At 36.3% G+C, this 26,395-nt stretch overlaps 1 protein-coding gene and 1 pseudogene across 1 annotated transcript; both read left to right on the plus strand.

Moving 5' to 3' along the window:
• Nucleotides 1–3,087: 3,087 nt before the first annotated feature.
• Nucleotides 3,088–3,503, plus strand: LOC150076396 (large ribosomal subunit protein eL30 pseudogene; annotated as a pseudogene).
• A 5,983-nt stretch (nt 3,504–9,486) lies between these two features.
• On the plus strand, nt 9,487–25,671 carry LOC150076397 (uncharacterized). The gene is made up of 6 exons (XM_090387350.1): nt 9,487–9,942; nt 10,672–10,824; nt 18,210–18,374; nt 22,530–22,665; nt 24,543–24,646; nt 25,546–25,671. The coding sequence occupies exons 1-6, from the start codon at nt 9,487–9,489 to the stop codon at nt 25,669–25,671; spliced, it is 1,140 nt and encodes a 379-aa protein (XP_090243476.1).
• The last annotated feature ends 724 nt before the right edge of the window (nt 25,672–26,395 follow it).

Genomic DNA, 26,395 nt, shown 5'->3' on the forward strand with positions numbered 1-26,395 from the left:
GAAAATTCACATGCGCGTGCGCATACGAAAATGCATATGCGTGCGCATATGCATTTTCGAAAATCAATGTGTGCACCCATACCAAATTGGGTGCTCATGCAATGGGTGTGAAATGAACATACGAAAATGGATATGCGCACGCATACGACAATGAACGCATACGAAAATAGATATGCGCACGCGCACACGAAAATAAATATGCGCACGCGCATACGAAAATGAACATGCGCACGCGCATACGAAATTAGATATGCGCATGCGCATACGAAAATAGATATGCGCATGCGCATACGAAAATGAACATGCGCACGCGCATACGAAAATAGATATGCGCATGCGCATACGAAACTGAACATGCGCACGCGCACACGAAAATAGATATGCGCATGCGCATACGAAAATTCACATGCGCGTGCGCATACGAAAATGCATATGCGTGCGCATATGCATTTTCGAAAATGAATGTGTGCACCCATACCAAATTGGGTGCTCATGAGGTGCTCATGCAATATGCATGAGCACCCATTGTGCACCCATTGGGTGCACAGAACATACGAAAATGGATTGGCATGCAAGAAATTTCCATCAGCTAATATTCTTTGCACCCAGAAATTATATAACAGCATGCAGGTACTGGCATACACAATGAACGCATACGAAAATTTCGTGTGCGCACGCGCATACGAAAATGAACATGCCTACGAAAATACTTCCATCACATGTGCAGGGGTCAGCTGGGTTTGACAGTAGTACCCACCAGAACACTGTCCAATGTCAATTTGGTGTCTGCAAACTATTAGAGCAGCTAAAGGGGAACACACTCTGTGACACACTCCAGACTCTGCATTTAATAGCCTTGTTGTTGGGCTCTCTGACCCTACTCCACAATGACAGAATGATTGTTTTGCCACTGATCAATACTATTCAAGTGAGTAGCGATGAGTTCAATATGGAACTGACATGTCTCTAGATACTTTTTGTATAGTTTAATGTATTTTCCTAGTTCACTTTGAGGTTTATTAAAATTAATAGCCATTACTATCAAATCACTCAAAAATAAATTTTAATATTTTCATTCTAATAGAATGAAAGGCCTGCTAATAACATTTCATGTAAACATCTGGATTCCAGAAAATGGTGCTTAAATAAGAAGATGACAATGCATCGAATCATGAAGACAGAACTGAAGTGTGGAATGGTATACTCATCGACAGTACATATTTTATTTACCCTTAACATCTCTAGGACTTTAAATATAGTTTAATGTTCTTAAAATGTTAGAAATTTTATATACCTCTTAGAAGAAGAATATTACATGTTGAAATACACAAGTTGAAAGTGCCTTGTGAAAATAGTAAATGGAAAAAATCAGATTATATCATTCAGTAAATCTTCTCGATACAGCATGGTACTTAAAATATTATATGAACTCTAAAATTGTAAAGTAAAATATTCATTTCTATTGATTTAATTTTAATGCTGTATATAGAACCTGTTTAGTGCATGATATTCAATAATGATGTCACATCTCCCATGTCTCTTAACAAAGCAGATAACAGTGTCAGTTCACCAGGTGATGCAATTCAGTGTGTATGTGTGTGCAGAACATCAAAAATTGGTATTTGGATTCCACTAGTAGCCAGTACCTGCATGCTGTTATATAATTTCTGGGTGCAAAGAACTATTAGCTGATGGAAATTTCTTGTAGGCAGTGCATGCCAATTCTTGAAAAGAAACTGTTGCATTTCTGCAAGAGTTGACAATCTGCCAATCCTTGCAGAAATGTAATGTAGATAGTGAGTGTTTGCTGTTCATTAAATAAGGGCAGCACAGCTGAACATGGTTTGTAGTATGTTCAGCTGTGCTAGGTTCTGAAATCACATTTATGCTATGTAAAATGCAATAAAAAATGTTAGCTAATATACCTTACATTTCTGCACTCTCTCTCTCTCTCTCGGTCTACAATTTCCATAATTTTATGCCTGTCAAAACAGCACTAAAGGGATGTCAGTTATAGTTGGATTCTGAAGCACAACAGGCTGTCTGTGATTGGTTTCATCAACAAATAAAAGAATTATGAGAGATGGGAATCCTGTATATGGTGAAATAATGGAATGCATGTTTTATCATAAAAGATGACAGTATGAATGAATATACGTAAAAGATCACTAGTAAATGCCCTTAAATTGGTTTCTGTTAAATCTACCCCATATACAAATGCATAATGCCAATTTCACTCAAATAATTGCTAAACAGAGAAAAGTGATTTGTTAAGCTTATGTGGATAGAAAAAAGTGGATAATCACTTTTTTCTCCATAATGTGAACAAATGGTTTAAAATAAGAATACAAAATTTGAAAATAAAGGTTTCCATTATTTTTTTCCCCTTTTACAGTGGTATAATTAACTGCAGTTACACAAACTAAAATAATTTCATTTTTAACTTAAAAGTATTAAATGTATTTTCCACTATTTCTGTGAAAAATAAATGAATAAAAAAATAATAATTTTGAAGACTTTCAGTTTATGCCACCTCCACTGCCAAAATGGTAAATCATTTTACTTTTCAATCAAAAGAAAAAAATATGATGAAAGCTTATATTCCTTAATATGCTGATAATATTTTTCTGTTACTGTTCATTTTAAAGAAAATAAGAATAATAATAAAATAAAGGAAAATATCCTCATAAATAAATATACACTTGTCAGTTTTGTTTTATAACAAAACCCTGCATTACAAATTATTATACTCTTATCTGGGAACAGTTTTATAGTTGTAACGAAGACCAAGGAAATGTTCTGAGGGCCCTTTACTCTTTTCTTTTTTTTTTACTATAGATATCTCTCATCAAACACAAGAGTTAGGAATCAATGAACCCTTGAATCAGTAAAACTGTAAATAGCAAATACTTGAAACTAATGGGAAAAGGGAAATTATATTCCAGGTGATGGAAAATACAGGAATACAATATTTAAACAAGAAAAACAGGAAAAATTAGTATGCCAGTATGCAACAATTCTGTTTATATTTTTCTAATCTATACCAATTTTTCCTGTTTCTCTTGTTTAAAAAATTTCATACGGGGATCTTTCATTTTCGGACAGCGTGTTAACGTGGTCTTTTTCTTTTCAAAGAAAATATGGCGACTCAGAAGAAGCAGAAAAAGGCTGTGGAGAGTATCAACTCTCGACTTGCTTTGGTAATGAAATCAGGCAAATTTGTATTAGGATATAAGCAAACATTGAAGACACTAAGGCAAGGAAAAGCAAAATTAGTGATCATTGCTAACAATACTCCACAGCTGAGAAAAAGTGAAATTGAGTATTATGCCATGCTTGCAAAAACTGGGGTCCATCACTATTTGGGAAACAACGTAGAATTGGGAACAGCTTGTGGCAAATACTTCAGGGTGTGTGCACTCAGCATTACAGATCCAGGAGACTCTGACATCATACGAAGCATGCCTACTGACCAGCAGTCAAGATTTCAATTTGAATTGTAATAAAATTGTTAAATAAAAGCTGCCGACCTAATTTGTACTTCACTATCTACATGAACGTAACTACATAGATGCTCAAAAGCTAAGGAACTCAAAACATTTTGTTTTAATGTATCTTAATGCACGACTGGACACAAAGTTTGATCTGTGAAATTAATCATGCAAATGTCTAGCATATTCTTAAAACTGCCAATGAATTTGTAGTGATGTACTTGCATGTACAAAGCTGAATTGTGGGGAACATGGCCAAGCGGTCCAGTGAATGTGCATTTCACTGAATGTTGGTTCAAGCCCAAATAGCTGTTAAATACACTTAACGATTGTATTCGTTTCAGAAGTGATTAAACTCCTCTGGCTCTGTTAGAAAAAATATTGTTTCTGTATTTTCCATTAATTTCCACCATTAAATTTTTTTACCTTTCTTCTAACAAATATCTTTAAAAATCACCGAGAATCCAGAACATGTCAGCAAATTCTTCCTGCAACAATACATCACAGCTTCTTTGCTCCATAATGCTCCGATGACATCCATGGATATTAGATCTTTCTAGAAATCCTGAACAGTTACAGAAGGATCAACTTCAACTGCTTTCAAGATATAGCTGAAATAGGGACTCCCCTAAGTGTAACAAAATTTGAAAATGGTTATTATTCTTTTCTGATATAAAGGTTGAATCATTGTTGTATTAGGTGGCAGGAACATCCATCACTTTGACACTTGGATGATTAATAACTAATAATAACTGCATTCTAAACAGGTGACCAACTTTTTCTGAAATTTATGGATTTTTTTTTTAGCATTATAATTTTTATTTTAAGATATTTTTCTATATTAGGCAAAAAAAGTATAATAATCAATCTCCAAATAAAACATCGGTCATCCATGCCTTCAATTTCCAAAATATGGGTTAATTTTAGTTTTCAGAACAGTGATTCTATGTGATTATATTGTGATTATATGTGATTATATTAGTCATCATTTGAATCAAGTGAACTGTTACACCAAAGAAAAATTGCTTCATTCTTGAACCTTAAATCCTGAGGTGACATTCTCATCTTTTGAAATATACAAACTATTTGATATCGTCTTCCAAAAAATAAAGTCCTAACAGTCTGGTGGCTTGTACCTCTTTTTATTAATGTGGTCAACAAGTTTAATAGGATAAATAAATAAATAAATTTTCTGTTTATACTCCGGGACGACCAAACGGTCAGAGGAGTTTTACAAGATACACAGAATACAAGAGCCAGCACCGTATTCAGCAGTCACTGGCTTGAACCCCGGTCACTCAAGGCACATGTACTTATGCACCCGCGCACCTGACCACTAGGCTAGGGCGGCTTGTAGCTGTACTGTAATCTGCATATTTACCGGTTTACTTCATATTATATATAAAGGAGTGTTTTAGAAGTATCCCTTAGTTACTTGGAAAAAGATTTCGTCAGCATTACTATTAAGTCTAATCTCACCTTGAAACTGTGGTGTGTACCAACAGAACTAACAGATGCATTTCTGCAAGTCTGATTTTTGATCCAGAATTGAACATGTCTCCATTTCTTCTAGTTTAGCATTCCACCTTTTCACATATGTAACTTGAATGCTAGGAACTGTAGAAAAACAAATATTTGCACTAATATTATGATTATCTTTCCTGATATAATGAACAGCTAATTTGTTGATACCATTAATTAAATTATTGTATCTGCTTTCTCACGAACCACACTCATATTTTAAAAGAACAATTTTTGGGAAAAATATTTTATTGCATTATTCCTTTTTTTTTTCTTTTTTTTTTTTGTATATTTCAAATAAATTCACACACAAAGTTATCATTTGCTTAGATGGCAAAGAACCAAAATGCCTTTCGGCTGTCCCATTTCCATGTTCTTTGGCATAATTTAACATATTCAATATTTGAAACCAGTAGTATAACCCCAGGGGCTCACAACTGGTGAGTATGGGGCTTAGCACACCCAGGATTCTGAGCTGGATATCATCATCCTTCTCTTTCTTGGTGATTCCCTTCTACTTCTGACTCTTGTTCTCTCTCAGTGTAATTCAGAAATTTTATTTTTTTGGCTGGTGCAGCATAAGCCCCAGGCACCATATGGCTGATAATAATAATAATATACGAAAACCTCTTTTGCCTTATACTACATATTTATAATAAATTAAAACTACAGCACTGCATGAAACAAGTTACTAAAGAGATGTTTTTCTCTCTTCCCACTGGCGACACTGATTTATAGAATGGATTACTGATTTTCAAAGGTCACAGATAAGGTCAATCAAAATGATTAACTGCTACCAGTAATTTTAACTGTCCTGGTGGGAAGGGAGGGTCAGCATCTCATATATCAAAGGTAAGGCAGGCAGAGCTACATGGCAATTCCTGTAATCCTTTTCAGAAAATGGTTTCTAAAAAGAGGAGTAGGTGTTTTTTTTTTTTTTTTGTTTTTTTTCATGGAATAAAAAAAAATAAAAGACTAGTTCTAATGAGATGTACAAGACCTCACTCAAATATGCTAACGTAATGGTTAGTGTAATAGCATCATTGTTATATGTAAGTGAATCACCAAAATGGTGAAAATGGCATTATTTATATCCTATCTCATATTGTGAATACTTTCATGAGTTGCCTCACATTGCACAACGTCGAATAAGCAATGTTTAGTAACAACAGTCTTCACCAGTGAAGACTGTTGTTACTAATTCTTAGTGGATACCACCACCCAGATGGCTATAAGGTGTTTGGCCTCTCATTTGTGGATGGGTAGGTACCCTGGTGTTGCAATAAGAGACAACCCAATTATGAAGTATAACTTCACAATATGAGAGATGCCAGATAGTATATAACAGTATAGACTGAAATAATTTGGAAGCGCTATGGCCTCAACCTACAGGAAATTCACTTGATGTAATGGTTAGTGTAACAGCATCATTGTTATATGTAAGTGAATCACTAAAATAGTGAAAATGGCATCATTTTTATTATATCTCATGTTGTGAATACCTACCTTCGTGAGTTGCCTGATATTGCACTACCTCAAATGAGTAATGCTTCACCAGTGGAGAAGCCTGTTGTTACTTATTCTCAGTGGATACCACTATACAGACAACAGTTTCAAGGCTGTTTGGCCTCTCATTGGCAGGTGGGTGTTGCAATAATTCTTTCAGTCTATACTGTTGTATATCATCTGGTGACTCTATTGTGCTATTATACTTTATAACAGGGTTGTCTCTTATTGCAACACTAGGGTACCTACCCACCGACCGATAAGAGGCCACACAGCCTTGAAACGGCCGTCTGGGTGGTGGTATCCACTGAGAATAACAAAGGTCTTCTCCACTGGTGAAACATTGCTCATTCGCGATAATGCAGTATCGGGCAACTCGTGAAGGTATTCACAACATGAGATATGATAAAAATTATGCCAATACAATGATGCTATTACACTAAACATCATGTCAAGTAAATTCCTTGTAGGTTGAGGCCATAGCCTTTCCAAATTCTTTTAGTCAAATATGCTAATTAATAACCAGGGATGGCCAACTTTTCCTGAAGTTTATGGGTATGCCACATGCCATCTAGGGCTACCAGAATCAATAACCCTCCCCACTACTGATCTGCCACCATAAAATTTTGTTAACTCTGCAAAATAATTACTGTATTACACCATATGAAGGAATGCCGTCCCTCTATGTAACCAGGCAATGATCACTTATAATAAAGAAATTAAACAATTTTACATTTATAAAATAAATTTAATATATACAGGTTAACAAATAAATGTTTGTCCTTACAGATTCAATGTCACAAATGACTCACGTGTGTTAAATTAATACAAAAAAGCATTAAATAAGAATTGTGGTTTTCCAATCACATCGAAATCTGGATTATTATATCACAGCACATAAGGACTCCTTAAAATATCAAGAGTTGATATCATAATATAATTATAATTTAATTATTTTGATGAAAACAAAGGTGCATTTCTGATATTTGATCATGGGTGTCAAAAAAGCCTAGTTACGCTTCTAAATACCCTGATGCTTCATATCCTTAAATCCAATTTTCGCGCTAAAATAAAAAAAATAAAAAACATGCAGTTTATAGACACAGTATACTGTCTTACGGCTTTAGATGTCTTGGCAGAAATAGTTTAAAAATGTAAATTATTATTAATAATTTTTTTTAATAATATCTCTCTCTCTGATTGGGGGTTCCACCTCGTGACGGGTATTGCTACTAAGTACACATGGTGGTTGTTATGGCTGCTGTTACTGTTGGTCGAGGACTCTCTGACTATCCTACAGGTGTTGAGGATTGCGACTTTCTGGAGTTCCTTGTAGGTGTTCGCTGGGAGACCTATTGCTGCTAGGCAGTTATGTAGGGTCCTTGGCACCATACCTGTGGTTGACACGATGACTGCGATGGTCGTAACTTGTTGCATATACCACATCTCTTTGATCTCCTGTCTTAGGTTCATTATTATTATTATTGATGAAAATAAATTGTATTGTATTATTATTATTATTATTATTATTATTATTATTAGTTGTATGGTGAAAGGTAGCCTTGAGGCTTATGCTGCACCAGCCAAAAAAAAAATTGTGAATTACCCTGAGAGAGAGAGTGTCAGAAGTAGAAGGGAATCACCAAGAAAGAGAAGAATGATGATATCCAGCTCAGGACCTTCTGTGTAAAAAATCTGTAAAAATAAACCCTTTCAGACAACAACACGAGGTACAGTAATAATCTAAATGCATATTCCATACTCTAAGATACTTCCATCAATCATATGCTTAAAATTTTTATTAGGCGTATTTACTATCGTGAGCAGTAATGTTTTAATATATTTGGGGAAAAAGGTTACGTGCCGATTTTCCATACAATTATAATTTTAGTGATGACCACTCTAAAACAAGTGAATATTAAGGTAATTTATTCAGTTAATAACTAAATTCCTATACATTAAGGTGACATTTCGGGAACCTTGCCGAAGTCCATCATCAGACCATATTGGCTGTTGTCGACCACCTACTGACCTTTTGAATTCGTTTTGAATTACTTTTGAACATCAGATGTTTGCCGCTCTAAGCGCCTGCCCTTGAAATGTGCACTCTCTGGGTCCCCTAATCTCAGGTATAATTATTTAAGATTAGGAGGTCACAACCCCGGGGGCTCACATCTGGTGAGTATGGGCTTGGCACACCCAGGGTCCTGAGCTGGATATCATCATTCTTCTCTTTCTTGGTGATTCCCTTCTACTTTTGACTCTCTCTCTCTCTCTCTCACAGCGTTACTCGGGAACTTTTTTTTTTCTTGGTGCAGCATAAGCCTCAGGCTTCCTGGCATCATATGGATAATAATAATAATAATAATAATAATATGCACATAAATGTGACCCTACTGAGTATACATTCTCACAAAGGGTTGTATTCAGTCGTCTTAAAATTTTTCAAAGTAGTTCCAGAAGATTCTACACTTAATCCTAGTTGTCCCACTTTAAAAGTTCAGATGCACTATTTTGTCTTTGCTGGTTGTTTACCACCACAGAAATTTAATCCTACCAATATCATGATAACAGGTATATGCATATGTGACAATAATTTATATTTTTGCCATTTCCCTCCCTCCCTCTCTTATATATAACTAGATATCTTACAATACAGTACTTTAATTTGACATTTTATCTGTTTTTAATAAGATAATAATTTGGTATTAAATACAACAAAATATTCATTAATTAATATTATAATATAACTACAATTTAATAATTTTATGCAAATGACTAGGAAAATTCAATCTACTCTTATTATATTTGCTGTTATAATTTCAGGCCTCCTTTCGTAGTGTGCGAACTCATTCCGGATTCTTGGATGCTTTTATCAATTTTTCTATTGTGAATGGCCGAAATCGTTCCTGTTGAAGTGTAAATGCAAATTGAGAAAATATAGATGAATTAGGGAAAACGGTAAAACATGGGTCTGAATGTTTCGAAGGATCTCAATCCAAATGCAGAGAGAGGTTATCTGCTGCAACTTCTCAGAAGACATAAAGGAGGAATTAATTGCATGAGTATGAGCCAAGATCGTAGCATATTAGCAACTGGTGGAGAAGATAGAACCATAAAACTATGGAGAAGCAGTCGGAAACCCATCACCATTATAAATGTTTTGGAGGGCCATACAGCTTATGTTTCTTGTTTGAGTATTTATGAGGTCTACCTCATTTCCGGTTCTGCTGATAGAACAATACGAAAATGGCTCATATCAAATGGACAGTGTTTATATATCTACCAAGGTCATAAAGATCGTGTAAGTCGTCTGGTATGTGCAGGAAATTTTATATTTTCAACTTCCCATGATTATACAGCTCGTGTTTGGGATATCGAGGTAAAGGAAAGCGAGAGTTCATCATGTATCCGAACATTTCAGGTAAGTGGAAAACTTCACCAACCCCTTTCTCATACCCCCCCCCCCAGTGTGATTCAGTACTAACACGTTCCAGTCCAGAGCTCTGGAGTGTGTTAGGGATCACAACAAATAAAGTTTTCCTTTGAACATGGGTTCGAAAATGTTTCTTTCCAAAATTGAAACTACTATTCAGCTAGGTCCACCACCGTAGGAAGTCCACCCATTGGATATGGCATGGTAAGTCCTTTTATTCCATTCCTGTATTTTTCTGTCAAAAACACACACTAGGCTCCTTGATGGGGGTTGCCCCATTCCCAAAGCATAAAGTAAATGCAACAGATACCGTGTGTTTTGTGACATTAATTGAATTACTCTCAATCACATGTCTCATCATTGTTATATCACCCCCCCCCCCTCCCAAAGAACACTTTAGATGCTACCCTGACAGACTCAGAAAGCTTCTTTTGCTGAGTGGCCTTACTTAGGAAGTTGAGGCCTAAGCATATATAAGTTTACACCTCGACCCTAAAATAAAGTATCTGACGAAACACCGGATGCCGAAAATTTCTATAAATTTCTTTCAGAAAAAACAAATTTGACTTGCGCAGTAAGAAGCGATTCTTTGTTAACTTTTTCAGTTTCTCAATCGCCTGCCAATTAGTCACTCAAAGAACATCACTACTGTTATTATTTCCTATTGTTGGTTATTTTTTTTGAATGATTCTTTTGCCGATAATCGTTTCTTTCCAGGGCCACGTAAAAGCTGTTTTTCCTTTGGCTTTCATACCTGCTGAAGATAATCCATTAGATGGGAAGGCTATTTATTCCGGTGATGTTCTCATTACTGGTTCTTGTGATAATACTGCGAGGTCTTGGTCAGTAGAAACAGGAAAGTGTCTTAAGGTAAATGATTTGATTGCATCCTGATGATATAATTATCTATAGAACGATGTTGTATGTACATGCATGCAGACAGATAGACCAGACTGATATCCATATACAGGATTTTCAGAAATAGGTGAAAGCTTTATTTACTTTCTATAAAGATAGATCCAATTCTCAGTAACATCAGTGTAGCCGGTTACGACAGCTTTAGATTGAAAGGACAGTATCCACTAGCCTTTCCAGCCCTGTCCATGTATCTTCCATCCAGCTAAATGAAGGTTTACAAATACGAGGTACGGTCAAGTTATAAGGGCTTTCAATTTATCCAATATAAATTATACATGACAGAAAATATAATTTCTTAGCATAGTCTCCGAGAAATTCCACATATCTGTTTCATCTTTTTATTTTTTTCCAAACATTGGTTATGTGTTTAGCCTACTGATAAATGACAATAAATACTGATAATAAGCTTGGAAATATCCCAATGAGCATGAAAGGTACTGGCGAGCTCGGATTTGTTTTCTTTAAAAAATTCTCGGACTTTGAACAAAATGATTGAAGTGGAGGAAACTACCGTGATGGAAGCAACGATTATTTATGAAATGTGAGCATTTTTGCTGAAAATCTGAGAGGAGTTATTTATTCATAACCTCTAGACAGGTGTTTCTTGTAAGCGTAGTGTCCTTAGAAAGCAGTATGCGATAATGATAACAGCGGCACCCCAGAAAATTGCTATAATCATTTTCTCCACACTTGCAACAATGCAAAATTTCTTTAGCAGCTGCGATGAATCCCCATATTTCCATTGGGCGTTTGCACTGGTGCCTTACCATTGGATTGAATAGTGAGGTCCGCATCTCATCCATATTGACAATTTTCAAATAGTGACAATCAGATATAACGAGTTATTTAAATGATTTAATGTTGTTTCTTGTATAAGCACTCAGAGGCGGACCGTTAACTTTGGGGGCTCTGGACTAACACTATTTGGGGGCCTACCCAATTAACCCAAATTTGGGTTAGTTGTGGCGACTCATTCGCCATTTTGTCGAAAAACTTTTTTTACGCTTTTTTAAATAGGAAAAATTATATGCAACAGACATTGAAGAACTTTTTTATTTTATTTGATGCACTTGGATATACAAACTTTTATATAAATTTTAATGAAAAAAGGTTTTGTATACATAACAAACATAAATAAAACGTGTTAGATATTACTTTTAGTAACAAACAAAAACCGAAACAACAAATTCTCAGGTCAAGAATAAAGACTAAGAAAAAAAACAAAAACAAAAATAATACTTTTTCTTAAAAATAAAATAAATAAAACATTCTAGGAGTTATATAATGTAAGTATTTTTAATACATTAAAGACATTTAAAGAGTAACTTTTCTGCATTTTTTCGCTGCAAATTCGTTTATTTGATCATCACATTGTAATTCTTTGGTTTGGTTAAATCATTTTTTTCTTTGGTTAAATCACAGTTTATGAAAAGAACTGATAAATAATTTAATCTTTCATTCGTCATTGTTGTCCTATATTTGTTTTCTATATAGGACATCTTGGAGAAGGATCGCTCCGCCTCACAGCTGGTGATTGGCAACGCCAAAATTTTTTTTAAGATTGTATAGCAATTCGGAAAAACATCGACAAGTTTCTTTTCATAAATTAGCTTGAATATATCACCGCATGAGTCGTATGAGTATGAGTCTGGCTTAGTCTGTAAGTAGGATTTTAACTGAATGCATTCATTGACTAAATGTTCGTCTATGTCATCCGAATAATAATCAACAACATTACATGCACTTTCCAAGTCAATATTTTCGATATTAATGTCTTGTAAATCCATTAAAAATTTGAATCTTTTGCTAAATTCCCCTTAGACATGGCCTCTTCTGTATAAATCCATAATCAACTTATCTAATGCAACGTTTAGCGTATCCCGTTTAAATTTTTCTGCTCCATTTAGCGAAACTTTGTCTGTAGATTTATCCGAAAATTTTGAAGTAATACGTCTCTTTTTTAAATCACTGTATTCTTTTTCCGCACTAGTACTTAATTTTTTTGCTGTCTCTTCGTATTCGTTTAGTTTCTGATCTGATTGTTCTCGTATGTTGCTCACGAACGCTTCTAATGACGTAATTAATTTCTCACCTTCACATATGTCTAAGCTTGGGGTCTGCACTTTTTTGTTAACTAAATTGAATCTCTCTAAAATTTCTTCCCCAAAAAAAAAAAAAGCAGTTAAAAAAATGCGATTTCAAGTTTTGCCAAATTATTATATAAATTCTGTGCCTCTCTTCGAAAATCAAGTTTCTCATCCATATTGTCACTAAACGTTTTTAATATGTTCATGATATCGCCGTAACTATTTTTTAAAGCTCTAACAGCATCATAGTGACAAGACCATCTAGTCTGGCTTAAACTTTTTATCGAAAATTTTAGTTTTGTTTCACGATTTAGAAGCTCCCACCTACAGGTAGTTGCAGAAAAGAAAACATATATTTGTTGCACTACTCCAAAAAAGTTCACAATTTCAGTTGCAACTTTAACCGCTTCCCCACCAACTAGATTTAGGGAATGCGCAGCACACGGCACATAATCAGCGCATTTATTTTTTTGTTTGAGATGTGCTTGCAAGCCATTGTATATATCGGCTGAACATATTTGCAGCGTTGTCAAAAGACTGTCCTCTACAATTATCCAGTGGCAGTCCATTTTTTTCTAGAAATTCTTGTAAGGAATTGAATAAAGATAAGCCACTGTGACTACTAATTTTGATGAAAGATACACACCTTTCATACACTTTTTCAATGCAATATCGTACTATAATAGCAAGTTGGTCACTGTGGGACAAATCTGGTGTCGAGTCCATCACAATTGAGTAGTACTTTGCATCGTCGCTTTTTATTTCAGCTATAATTCTTTTTATTACTTGTTTTCCCATAATCTCTATTATTTGTTCAGAAACTGTTTTTGATAAGTACGAAGTGAAAGGCTTTGGTCGCAGTTCTCGTTGTTGGATATGTTCGCGCATGAATGGATCGAACTCTGCTAGCAATTCCAGAGCCCCCATAAAATTACCATTGTGCGGAGAGCCAAATATTTTCTCGTGACCTCTGAATACTAAGCCCCTTACACTTAAATATTTCACCACTGCAATAACACGTTTTAGGACATTGTGGTAATATCCCGTATCTTTTCTTAGTTGCTCCTGCAACTGCTTGTCAATAACAGATTTGTTTTCTTTACATGTTAACCATACTACTAACAACGATTTCTTATGTTCATTAGAATTTTTGTGATTTTCTAAACAAGGTCCTATATGTTTCCAGTCAGAGAATCCGATTGTGTATTGAGAAGGGATTTTAGAGAAAAGTTTGCAGACTAGACAAAAAACACTTCCCCTACTGGTAGAATACCACAACCAAGATCTTTCCAGTAATTGACCATTTTTAATTTTTTTCGTAAAGTACTTATTTGAAAATTATCTGTTTTGTTCTTTGTAATTCCTTATTGAAACTGGATATATATTTTTTGTATCTTTATTTTGGAAATAAGTCATTTCATGTGAGAGACAGTGATTAATAAAATTATCATTTAACTGTGTAGGCCACAAACCTACGTCAACATATTTAGGAAGCAACTCTGCATTTTCTAAAGCCTCTTCTGCCTCTTCATCACTATCTTCTTGCAAAACAGCAACAGAGACTTCAGAGAACCGGTCGTCGTCTAGGTCTTGTATATTTTTGTCTGGTACTGAATGTCCGTCAACGTCAACATTGTTTTTAAAGGTTCTCGGTTGTAATTCTTCGTTATTATTATACACGGTGTCTCAAAATATTGGTACAAACGTTTAGGGTAGTTGGTAACATCTAAAGGAATGTGAATCGCATAGGAACCCATAACCGGAATCGTCACGGGAAGGTAGTAGCAGAGGCACAAGAAGCAGAAATGACACAAGACAGTAATTAGTGGCAAACATTTATTTGACATAATATTAACAATAGAGTACGAGATGGATGCATTTCACGATGTTACAACAGATGCTCGAAGGTTCCACCATGAGACGCGATGCATGCGTGACACCGACGCAGCATGCATTGGCGGACACGGTCGAACACCTGGAGTTTCTTTGACAGTAGCAGCAGCGCAGACGAGTCTAGCCACGAGATCCATTTCAGTCTCCACAGGCGATTCATACACGATAGATTTGAAGGCCCCCACAGAAAGAAATCAAGGCTCGATAAATCAGGCGAGTGTGGGGGCCAGGCAACGGATCCACGGCCAATCCATCAACGCCCAAAACGCCTGTTCAAATGGTTATTTATGGAACACACCTTCCATAATGGGCAGGCGCCCCGTCATGTTGAAACCAAATGTTGCGTCTCACATTTGCTGGAACATCATCAAGTAACCCTGGTAGAACTTGTTCAAGAAAGATCCGATATTTAGCGGAGTTCATGCGGGATGGTAACAGGTATGGGCCGACTAAGCAGTTACCGACCATACCTGCCCATACATTTATTGCGAAGCGATGTTGTGCCGCATGGGGGCGCACACCGTGTGGGTTGTCGTGAGCCCACACATGAGCATTGTGCTGATTGAATAAGTCTTCCCGAGTGAAATAAGCCTCATCCGTGAACAAAACATAGGCTGGAAAATTCAAGTCTTGAACACTTTCTTGGAGAAACCACTGTGAAAAAGACACACGTGCAGGATGATCTTGGGGGAGCAGTAACTGAACCCTTTGGGGATGAAAGGGGTGTAAGGAATCGTCGTGCCAGACAGGCTGTACATTCAACGAGACATTCCTAAGGCAGAGGCAACAGCACGTGTGCTGGTAGCAGGATTATTCTGGACGACATTCAACACACTTTCTTCCATGGCGGGAGTTCGCGTCGAAAGTGGTCTGCCCGCACTACTCCTCTTACCTCTAAATGACCCATAATCGCACAAATTTTGATGCACATGTGCAAACAAACGGTGGTCCGGTACATGTCTGGGAAGCGTTCTCCATAAATTCGTTGAGCGGCTCGTCCATTGCCCTCTGCTAATCCATACGTTAGGTGCATGTCTGCCTTTTACCTGGTCTTGGCGCATTATAGCCTTAGATGCTAATGCGCCAATAAAATCTAAACAAACAAACAAACAAACAAGCATGTCTGCCAGCTCACAGTTCGTATATCGATGCATGCTCTTCATGCGGCGACTACCGTGCCGTCTACCGACGTACGGTGACATTTCCGGTTATGGGTTCCTATGCGATTCACATTCCTTTAGATGTTACCTACCTCCCCTAAACGTTTGTACCAATATTTTTGAGACACCCTGTATACAATTTGTTATTTTTTCTGTTTCTCTTCGGTTAAGTTATTCTCTCTTTCGCTTATTACTGCACCTATATCGTTTAGATTCTCATTTTTATTTTCCAATACAAAAAAAATTGAAAATTTGGCACATTTACTTCTTTCTTTTTCTCTATTTAATTGTAATTTTCGTTTTTCACCTCCACTTTTATATTTTCTACCAGACCTTTTTTTTAGGTATTTATTTAATCTGAAAAAAATAAATAAAAAAAAAAAACAATCCACCACCATATTGGGTTAGTTGTCATTGTCAAGTAGGCTTACGCCGTTTACTAGTGCCTACCGCTTACTTCAAATAAACGGTGTCCAGTTATTTTTATTATGGCTCATTTCGAGGAAATGCAAAAAAAACGATTGAATTTACGTGCCGACAAAAGATTTCCGGAAAGTGATTTAACTTATATTTATTTAATATTTAGTAAACTTTGTCGATACTTACCAGTGAAGAAACGAAGCGCCTGAACAGTTACACTTCACCGAACGAATGACTATTTAATATTCAACTATACTGTACTATACATAACCTCAAATGTCAAACGGTGAGAGTTACGCTAAGCTAACACGCTTTAGAGGGGCTAGACTTGCACTCCCATTCTGACGTTACCACATTATTTGCATAATTTACAAATGACAAAGTATATTTTGATTTTACCGACGGAAGCCATAGAAGGGAGAGCCGTATTTACTATTTACTGTCATTTAAAACATTGATATTTGATATTTTATTCAAATCCAATAGTGTTGCAAACCAACGATTTAAACTTTATCTAGGTACGAAAAAAATTTGTATAATTAATTTTTTCTTAAATTTTTAATTTAAATTATTTTTATTTTTTTTTGACCGCGAAGGGGGCCCTTTGATTGAACGGGGCCCTGGGCTGCAGCCCATAAAGACCATGCCTAAATCCGCCCCTGTAAGCACTGCTTGGCACATGCTGAAACAACAGTCTTTCTGTTTCTAGGTATCCCTCCGGCTGGAACTTCATTCATTTTGAGATCTTCGTGCAAAATTGTATGCACAGAGCCCAAAGATATGTGGTCTTGGAATGGAGGTCCGAATGATGTTCCGGTTCGTCATATGCATGGGTAGTGTCGTGTTTGTGTGTTAAATGTTTTCTGCACGTATTATTCTGACACTTGTTCCGTTTCGTAAGATTCTCCAATTTTCCAATCCTTGGTTGTGTGCTTCACTCTCATATACTCGCGTCATCCATGGAAATTACGCATGAAACTTCTTATATTTTTCAAATTCACGAGTCCTTCAGATATACTTCCGACATTTGTTTTACGGCAAATATCAGTCGAACTGTTTCATTCTCAGCCGCAAAAAATCTAATGATAACAGGCCACTTTCGACATAAAGTAACCGCATTTTCACTATACCACATATGTTCCCACTTGGAATGTGCTAACAACTATAAGCTGTGAACAGTGCTGACATCTAATGGGAGTCACCTGAAATAACCAATCATATTGTTATAAGTCAGGAGTGAGCAATCTTTATAAATGGGTGTCCAAATAAAATGTGAGGTACACGCGGGAAATTGTTTTTTTTTTTTTTTTTTCTTTCCAAGATTTTTAAGATTATTAAAATGGTGTATAATTAAAAATTTTCATAAACAGTTTTATATTATTTATTGTAATACACGTACATATAATTAATTTTATTAATAAGAAAAACGAAATATAAATTCAAGATAAAATTTACATAAAAGTACAATTATAGTAATAAAATATAAATACAATTCCAGTTACAACAAACATTGCAATATTTTATTTTTATAATATTTAATGAGAGATTTGATACTGTTTATTTTTTATCTGTGAATCGATATTTGTCGTAGCAATGCACAGAGTATTTTCTAAATTTACCTCAGAAATTCTATTAATTCAACAATATAGTATTTCACGAACAAAAGAATATTTGGTTCTATTTATACTTAAAAAAATGTATTTACGTTTTTTTCCTTAGCTTTTGATCACTAGTGTGGCTATAAGTAACCAATATAAACTTTAATTTGTATACGCAGATATTCAAGAGGCACCGAGCTCCAGTAAATGCTATAGTCATACATCCTGAGGGGAAAATTCTGTTTACTGGTGGAGCAGATTGCATGATATTCGCTTGGAATATTCAGAGGGGGGACTGCGTAAATCAGCTGAAAGGACATAAAGACGCTATTATCACACTATTGGTAAGTTTTGTTATTAGAGGGACTTTCACTGCGAAATCCCTGAGATCGCATTGGTTGTAATACAGATGGTTGGGTCTAACACTCTCAGGAAATAAGCTCTGTGAAGGACTTCTGGCATGGTAACAGTAAAGTCCGTGAATTAGAAAAAACTTTCACCTACTTTATATATATGAAAGATATTTTTTTCATCTACTTTTGAAGTATATATAAAAGACTTTTATCGAGCATTAGGGAATATAAAAACGTGACGCAGTTACTTTTAACATCGAAACAACCACCTTATAATTTTAGAAACGTTTAAATAGAGCATAAGTATTTATATCTGCATTTAAAAACATCAGTTACCTAGATTTTAAATTGTTGGTAAACTGAGAGGATTATTTATATTTAAACAGTTATTTTTTTTTCTTTAAAAACTCAGAAACAAATCTTCATAAATGACACAACGAATGGTTACCGACTTGTTTACATTAGGCCATTTTAATGTATTTCTTGAATAGAGAACCTGCGAGAGGAGTGGCACCAGGATGGATTGGATGGTAGTACATTAAACTAGATTAATACTTTTGTGAATATTAGACCTCTTCCGGATGTCTTTAGGGAAGCCCATTCCTAGACAGATTCCCAGAGAGTCTGTCTCACCATGACAGACTTCTTAAATCAGCATTAATAAACGCTTGATTTGTTGTGTGTCGCCACCTTCACTGTGAATCTCTCGGCCCACCGGATCGCGGTTTAACAGTTGTGCCACCTTTGCTCTTCTATTTTTTCACAACATTGACTAATGACTTCGGAATACTCAAACGGTCTACTGCGGTCTTGTGTCAAGTAGATGAACTGCTGACATGGCAAACAACTATTATCTTTAGTTTTATAAACTGGCTCATATTGGCTCCCACCGATATTTCTGGTGTTTTCTGCACACTGATACTTCTTATTCTTATCCTGCTCGCATTGTTTGCTACCTTCTGATGAGTGTCCAAATATTTTGAGATTCTGGTGCTTATAATCAAGTTACTAACAGAGCTGGAGACGGCTGACTCCGGGCGCCATGATCACAACGGCTTAAGTGCTCGAAGAAGCTGAAAAAAAAAAAAAAAAAAAAATAGCAGTGGAACGGAGCGTTCAAAGTAGTCTTTTATCCCGGGTGGCGCAATTTTACCTTGAACTGGAGCTGAATAGGGTTACTGGAAAACTTGGTTCCTTAAAAGGCATATTTTGAAAATTTGACGGTGTCATGCTTATGAGAGAACTTATTTCACTTATTTATGTCATGTATTAACGTATGCGTCTCAGGTAGGGTTTCCACCACATATTAGTAAGTACAGATAATCAACTTCCACAAAGTCTTTGCAGCACCTTGCTTGACAACTTGGCAAAATGCTAATTTCTTTTTTTGTGTATACTTAAATCATACATTTTGTGAGTATGAATAAATTATATCAAGTATTATCAAAAGATGGGAGTGATGTTTCTGGAATAGCTGGCCGATTGATGTGGTGGAAGTGAAAGATTGGCTAAGTGTAAGAATAGTGACATAGTGTTTTTTGACAAGCGGCACCGGTGCTTTCGCACAAATCCGCATTTGGATCTCTTGGGAAGTAAGACAGTACTGTCAAGGCCAGATAGCATATGTTAGTGTATGTTCATGTTTGCTTAGTGTGGTTATGTTGTTCATCTGGCCGCTTAGCCTAGAGTCTGTGGAGCACCACAGACCACTAGTTACCGTTACTGGCACTGGGAGCCGAACCAGGTAAGTGGGAAGAGAACTCTGGCTGGCCAACCCTGGGGTTTGCCTGAGCTTCCCAGGGAGGTAAAAAAAAAAAAAAAAAAAAAAATTCTTTTTTGAAATAGGAGAAGGCGTGAGAGATTGAGGAGAAAAAAGAAGGCCCACCCTACCTCAGGAAAAAGAGAAAAGATTGTGAGGTCAACTGATCCACAAAGTCAGGCTACCTAATGGCATGACCCTGCATTTGACAAGTCAAATGCCAGTCCCATTCCCAGAGGAGTATTTATGTGAGTTCCTACTCAAGTAGGAAAATCAGATATTGTCCTACACCTCTTCTCGAAGAGAAGAGGTGCCATCAAGTGAGTGGGTCCCACATTGGGTAAGGGCCCAGCGTCAGCAATTAAAATCTTCTTCAGCCAAGGGTGACTTGTAGGCAATGAACAGTGTCCCACGCTGGGTAGTGGATTTGGATCATCTTCTCTTAGGGGATGAGAGGAGGCACATGGATTCATGAAGCTCAAGGATTGCTTGGAGTTTTGTGTCTATTGTAGAAAAGTCCTTTTGGGTTGGTGGGTTTGTAAGATAGTTTCCTTTGTGAACGTCGAGAGATTCCTGTTATGTCAGGATAAAAATCAATATCCTGTTGGTGTTTTCTTTGATTCCATTCAGGATATGTTCTGTGAATTGAGTTTTGGGTTCATTATAAGATGGGGCTGCGCTGAACAGTTTGCTGTAGGTGAATTTGACGCATTTCAAATACAGTGTGGGCAAAAGTAGTGAAGGCTTTGTAGTTGATTTCGTCAATTATGTAGAGATGTTCCTGCCCACTGGGTATATTTCCAGTTCTGGTAATTAGGAGACTTCTGGGTAAATCATAAAGAGAGCAATTATACATGAGGTGAATCCAGTCTTCGTTGTCACCGAATGTGCAGAGAGGAGAGGAGAATCGGTGAGATCCAGGGCATGCAGCTTGGCCCAAAACGATCCATGACCAGTGAAGAAGAACGAGATGTGAAGGCCGGGTGAATACCACGGATGAGATTTTGGTGCAGTTATCATAAATTGTGGAAGAAATCTTTTAGTTGTTTTACCTTTGGCTGTTTGCTCCCAAGATCTTTGCCAATGCTGGAAGAGCTTAGAGTAAATCTGTTTCATTTCGTTTTTTGGATCATTAGCTAGATCGAGTGTTATATCCAGAATGGTGGGGGGGGGGGGGAATTCCTCTCTTTATGCGGTATGCAAGGCCGCGACGAATAACCTCCAGGTCCAGAGGAAGAGTACCTGCTAAGACCTGCAGGGCAGGATTACTGACTGTGCGGCAAGCTCTGGTCACTGTGAGTAGGATATTGCGTTGAATTGTATGTAACTTTGCTTTATTACGCGTAATGATGGCACGAGGGAACCATATGTCTGCACCATAGCACACAGCTGATAAGAAGATGGTTTTGTAAAGTAGCATGAGAGTCCTCCTCTTCAAACCCCAGTCTGCTCTGCTCATTATTACGATCATGGCAATATAACGACGTATTTTGTTGGAGAGGTAATTAAGATGAGGTAAGAATGTTAACTGGGAGCCAAAGGTTACTCCTAGATATTTGAGTTCTGTTTTTAGTTGAAATGTCTGCCCAGAGATTTTAATTTTGGGCAGTTTTCTTATGTCCAAGGATCCTTTGAGGAGGATAGTCTTCATTTTTTTCCCCCAGAGATGACTAACTTGTGGTTGTTTGCCCAATTTTGGAGGATCGTTAAGGCAGGGGAGGCAATTTTCTCAAGCTGAGTTCTAGAATCAGCTTTGATAAGGAGGATGAGGTTATCTGCATAGACCATGCAGTCCACAGGACCTAGATCCATAAGAAGAAATTCATCTAGTATTAAGTTCCAAAAGTAGGGCCCAAGAACTGAGCCCTGTGGACAACCTCTAAAAACTGGTCGGGAAGTTTAGGAAAAACAAACTGCTTCGCGGCAGTCTGTAGCTAACTGACAATGCATTCACCCTGTAGCCACGCTGAGGCAATGTCTGTGGCACGCTGCGGTGGCTACAGTACTTAGCCGAAAGATTTCCTATAACAACCTATTTACCTAGGTGGCGGTGCTGAGATCATTTTAGTACTACCACCATCGTCTATGGGAGTTGACCAGCTATATTAATCTTGGGTTTCAACCTGCAAAATATCTATTGTAGTAGAAGCTGCTGAAACCATTCATAAAAAATATTTATTTTTCTGATTGCACATTGATTATTTTTCTTATGTTATAATTATTGGTGCTATCATTTTAATTTACAAATATGTTTTACAGGATAAAAAGCCAGTTTCAAGATGGGAGTTGGAGGAAATTTCTTTAGCAACACACTAAATAGAAAATACCTGAGTAATTTACAAAATTTTATTATGCATTATTATATATTTTTCTTTTTTTATTTCCAGGGACACAACAAGATGTTATATTCAGGTAGCGTTGACTGTACCGCTAGAGCGTGGATCATGGAAAGTGGAGAATGCATAAAAGTCTATCACAGTCATACCCACACAGTTTCATTTCTGGGATATCATGAAGGTTATTGTAAGTTTACCTGTTAAATCTATTTGAGTAATGTACAGCACCGGTTCGAAGTACACTGTGCGGTTTCTCAGGATGTCATGATCGAAAGGCGTCAAGTGCTCTGAAAAAAAGAAGGAAAATCAACAATAGTATGGGGCGCTGAAAATAGACTTCGCCGTTTTATCTCGAACCGGCGCTGGTAATTGTGATAATATTTTGCTATAACTATTTGTGTGAATATCTGGTTCCGATTTATAAATAGGAAAGAAGGCTGGTCTTAGGGTAGGGCAACCCTGGTGGTTCCCTCGGACGTTGGGATTGAGGGAGTACCAAATCCCAAGCGAGGCCGCCATGCAGGGCCGGCTTTAGGATAAAGCCAAGTAGGCACTGGCTTAGGGACGCAAGGTTTAGGGGGAGCCTACTCCGCCCCCCTCCTCCAAAAAACAGTTATCTGTGCTGAAAAATTTTGTGTATTTCATGTGTTAACATGTTAAAAATAAACAATATTAAATTAAAACTTAGGAATTAGTTTTACATATTTTTTAAACAATATTTCAAAACGGCCTTCTACCATTTTAATTTGCGACTGTTATATTTATTTACGAGACTGAAAAATTCAAAGAAATTTATCTGCGGATCTTTGTTTTCTTATGTGTTTATTGTTGCACTTTCATATTCTAAAAAATGAAAATCTTCGCATTGGCAGGAGAAGAGGGCGCCATCAGTCAATGTGGCCTAGGGGCGTCATATACCCTTGAGCCGGCTCTGCGACTCAAGGGTATATGGCGAGAGTACTGTACTGCATGAGGTGGCCACCAGTAACTTATTAGTTATTAAAGCGAAATTCCAATTACAGAGAGACTGGAATCAGGAATGCTTCTCTTCCGCGTTGCTATTTAATCAATCACTGGCCCTGATAAGCAGCATAGATTATGTTGTATTCTATGAAGCTCTCTAAACATTTAAGGCGCCTTGTAAGTAAACAAGAAAACACTCTAAGAAACTATTGAAGATAACTAATTCTTCCAGTTACAGAAGCATAGTGTATATTTTGACAAATTAACCTTTACAGCAGTAAGATTTCGTTCCCTTGTCAAAGAAGACGATTAGCTTAAAATTGAAGAGATGAAATATGGTGTAAAGGGGAGGTTGATTACAAATTTGTTTGAAAGCCGTGGTTATAGGACATGTATTATTTGCGTGTTAAGCGCAAAAACAACTTCAAGGCTTCTTGTATCACTGATAGGATTCGAACTCTGGCCTTTTCTCCCCGATTTGGGAGGACGGTAATGATGACCACCGTCTTACCTGCGGGAGCCTAATTTGTTTGTCTTTATTAGATATGATTTCAACGGTGAAATGCATCAATTTCCTAGTCTTTAGCCACTCTTACAACAGCGAAAGCTATTTTTAATAATTTAATTTAAAAAAAGTGGATTTGAGTGGTCAAAATGTGTTGAATATGCATCGAAGATGCACATCCTTAAATAAATCAAAACAAATAATACTCGCAGTGTAAAATTTATTTGATGTTTGCAGGTTAACATTTTACAATGTCTACCTGTTAATTACTATAAATAAAATTACTGATTACGGCGTTACTTACTATGAAAATTTTGGAACCATTTCTGCATTGACTTCGAAGGAATAGACTCGCATAATGGAATGGCAGTGGTGTTGCGGTGCTCCAGAAAAAAAAAAAAAAAAAAAAAAAATTAAGATTCTCTAAAGTTTTCAACCAACTTTTAGAAAAAAATTTTTCATCATCTTATTTCTGGGATCATTTTCATCAAAATTATTTTTACAATCTTGAATTTCATGTAATTTCTCAGTTTCATTCACGAATATTTTCGTTCAGGAGTTATATCTGTTACAGTCTTTTCTTTTTAAATTTTCAGTGTATACTGGCTGTTCCGACAAAAATGCCCGTATGTTTAAAGTCAAGACTGGTGAATGCAAACGAACGTTCAAAGGACATGAAAATGGAATAACTGATCTACGAGTAAGTAGCCTACAAAATCTTCACGTTTCACCTCCCACAGAGGGGTTCCATATATTTATTTTTATCTCAAAACTACTTTAAAGTTAATATATGACGATAAGACATAGAGTTCCAGAATTAAATAAAAATAAAATTTATTGTAAATCTACTAAATATGTTTTTTCAGTGACTTTAAATAAAATAATAATGTCCTCAATCACTACATGCTTCAACACCGAAAGACAATTCAGTTTGTCATGATCCTTGACCCCTGCCACCTGGAGGGGAAAAATAATCAATCTGTTCTATACTGCCCGACTGCATATTACATGTGCATCGGCTCGGAATGGAATAACTAATAGAAAAAGGCTTTCCTGCTCACATACATTGGTAGTGCCATGCGTATTCTTGATTATTAAAAATAAGATATATTAACGACCATTCTTTCGTAAAATTTTCTAACTGTACCCCTGATGCGCATCGTTTCCGATTATTCGAAAAGCAAATGAGTTCTGCATTTAATTAAAATGCTTTAATGCATTATCTAAAAAACGATTTTTCCATAATTAAACACTGGGATTGCAATAGAAACTAAGAGTTTCCATTGCAGTCCCAACCTTTTAGAAACGATTTTTCATATATTTAGATGGTAGGAGTGATTGGCCTATCACTAGTCAAAATAAAAAAAAAATTAAAGAGGGAAAAACCTCCTGCACGACCTCCTTGGTCAGAGGAGTTTACAAATCATTTTGACAAGATACAATCAGTACATTTCAACCGCTGTTGAAACATAATTGTTAAATTGAAACATAATGAGGCTTGAACTACGGTCAACTCAAACACGTGTGCTATTGTACCTCCGAGCTTACCATGCGGCTGTTATTTACTAATAGGTGATACTTTCTTCTCTTCTCTTTCAGGTAGTGGCCGACAGATTGTTCACATCTTCCACTGATGGCACCTTAAGGATATGGGATACCACAGGCATTCTAGATGAAGAAATTACCGGAGACAAATTAGAAAGAATGGAAAGTTTTGAAGATTAGCTTCTGGTTGATTAGAACGCACTGTATTTTGTATTTGAAGTTAGTGTTGGTCATGCTAGTTTTCTAATGCCATTTGATTATGTGGTAATGAGCAAGACGCGAGCAGGAAATTTGCATCATAAACTGCGCTCACAGTTAGTTGAGTTGTAACTTCTCACACCTTTTTTCGGAACCACAGTATGAATTAAATGGTCACTGCATTTAGTGCTTACACAAGTGTGATGTCTGGTCATGAATCGGTAATGGCAATAAATCCATCTTCCCCTAAAAGAAAAAACCAAAACAAAAAAAAAAAAAAGTCGTATGAGTATTGCAAACAGGGCTTGCAATACCGGTCAAAATCTTAATACCGGTATTTCGGTATTTTTAATTTATGAAACCAGGATACTCCAAAAACAAACGTTTTTCTCAATAAATTTTGCTGACAATTAGGTGCAATAAAGTAAGGAAAAAAAACAAGTACTGTAATTACTTGAATTCATATTTTAAATAAACTTTTATTGCAATAATAAATATTCTAAAAAAATCATTAAAAATACAGTTATTCTAAAAAAAAAAAATACATATTTTTACTGCAAAGTTTAGTTATGTTTAAGCATCCACACTACCTGTCCGAATAAAGTGAGCTCTTAAGAAACATAAGCAATCAATAGTATGATCGTTTAAAATGGATCTAATTTTGGTACATATAGTATTTGATTAGCGGCAGAAAACGCCCTTTCGG

Source organism: Mastigoproctus giganteus, chromosome 13 (genome assembly GCF_048544385.1).
Source record: "Mastigoproctus giganteus isolate SK-2022 chromosome 13, ASM4854438v1, whole genome shotgun sequence".
NCBI lineage: Eukaryota > Metazoa > Arthropoda > Arachnida > Uropygi > Thelyphonidae > Mastigoproctus > Mastigoproctus giganteus.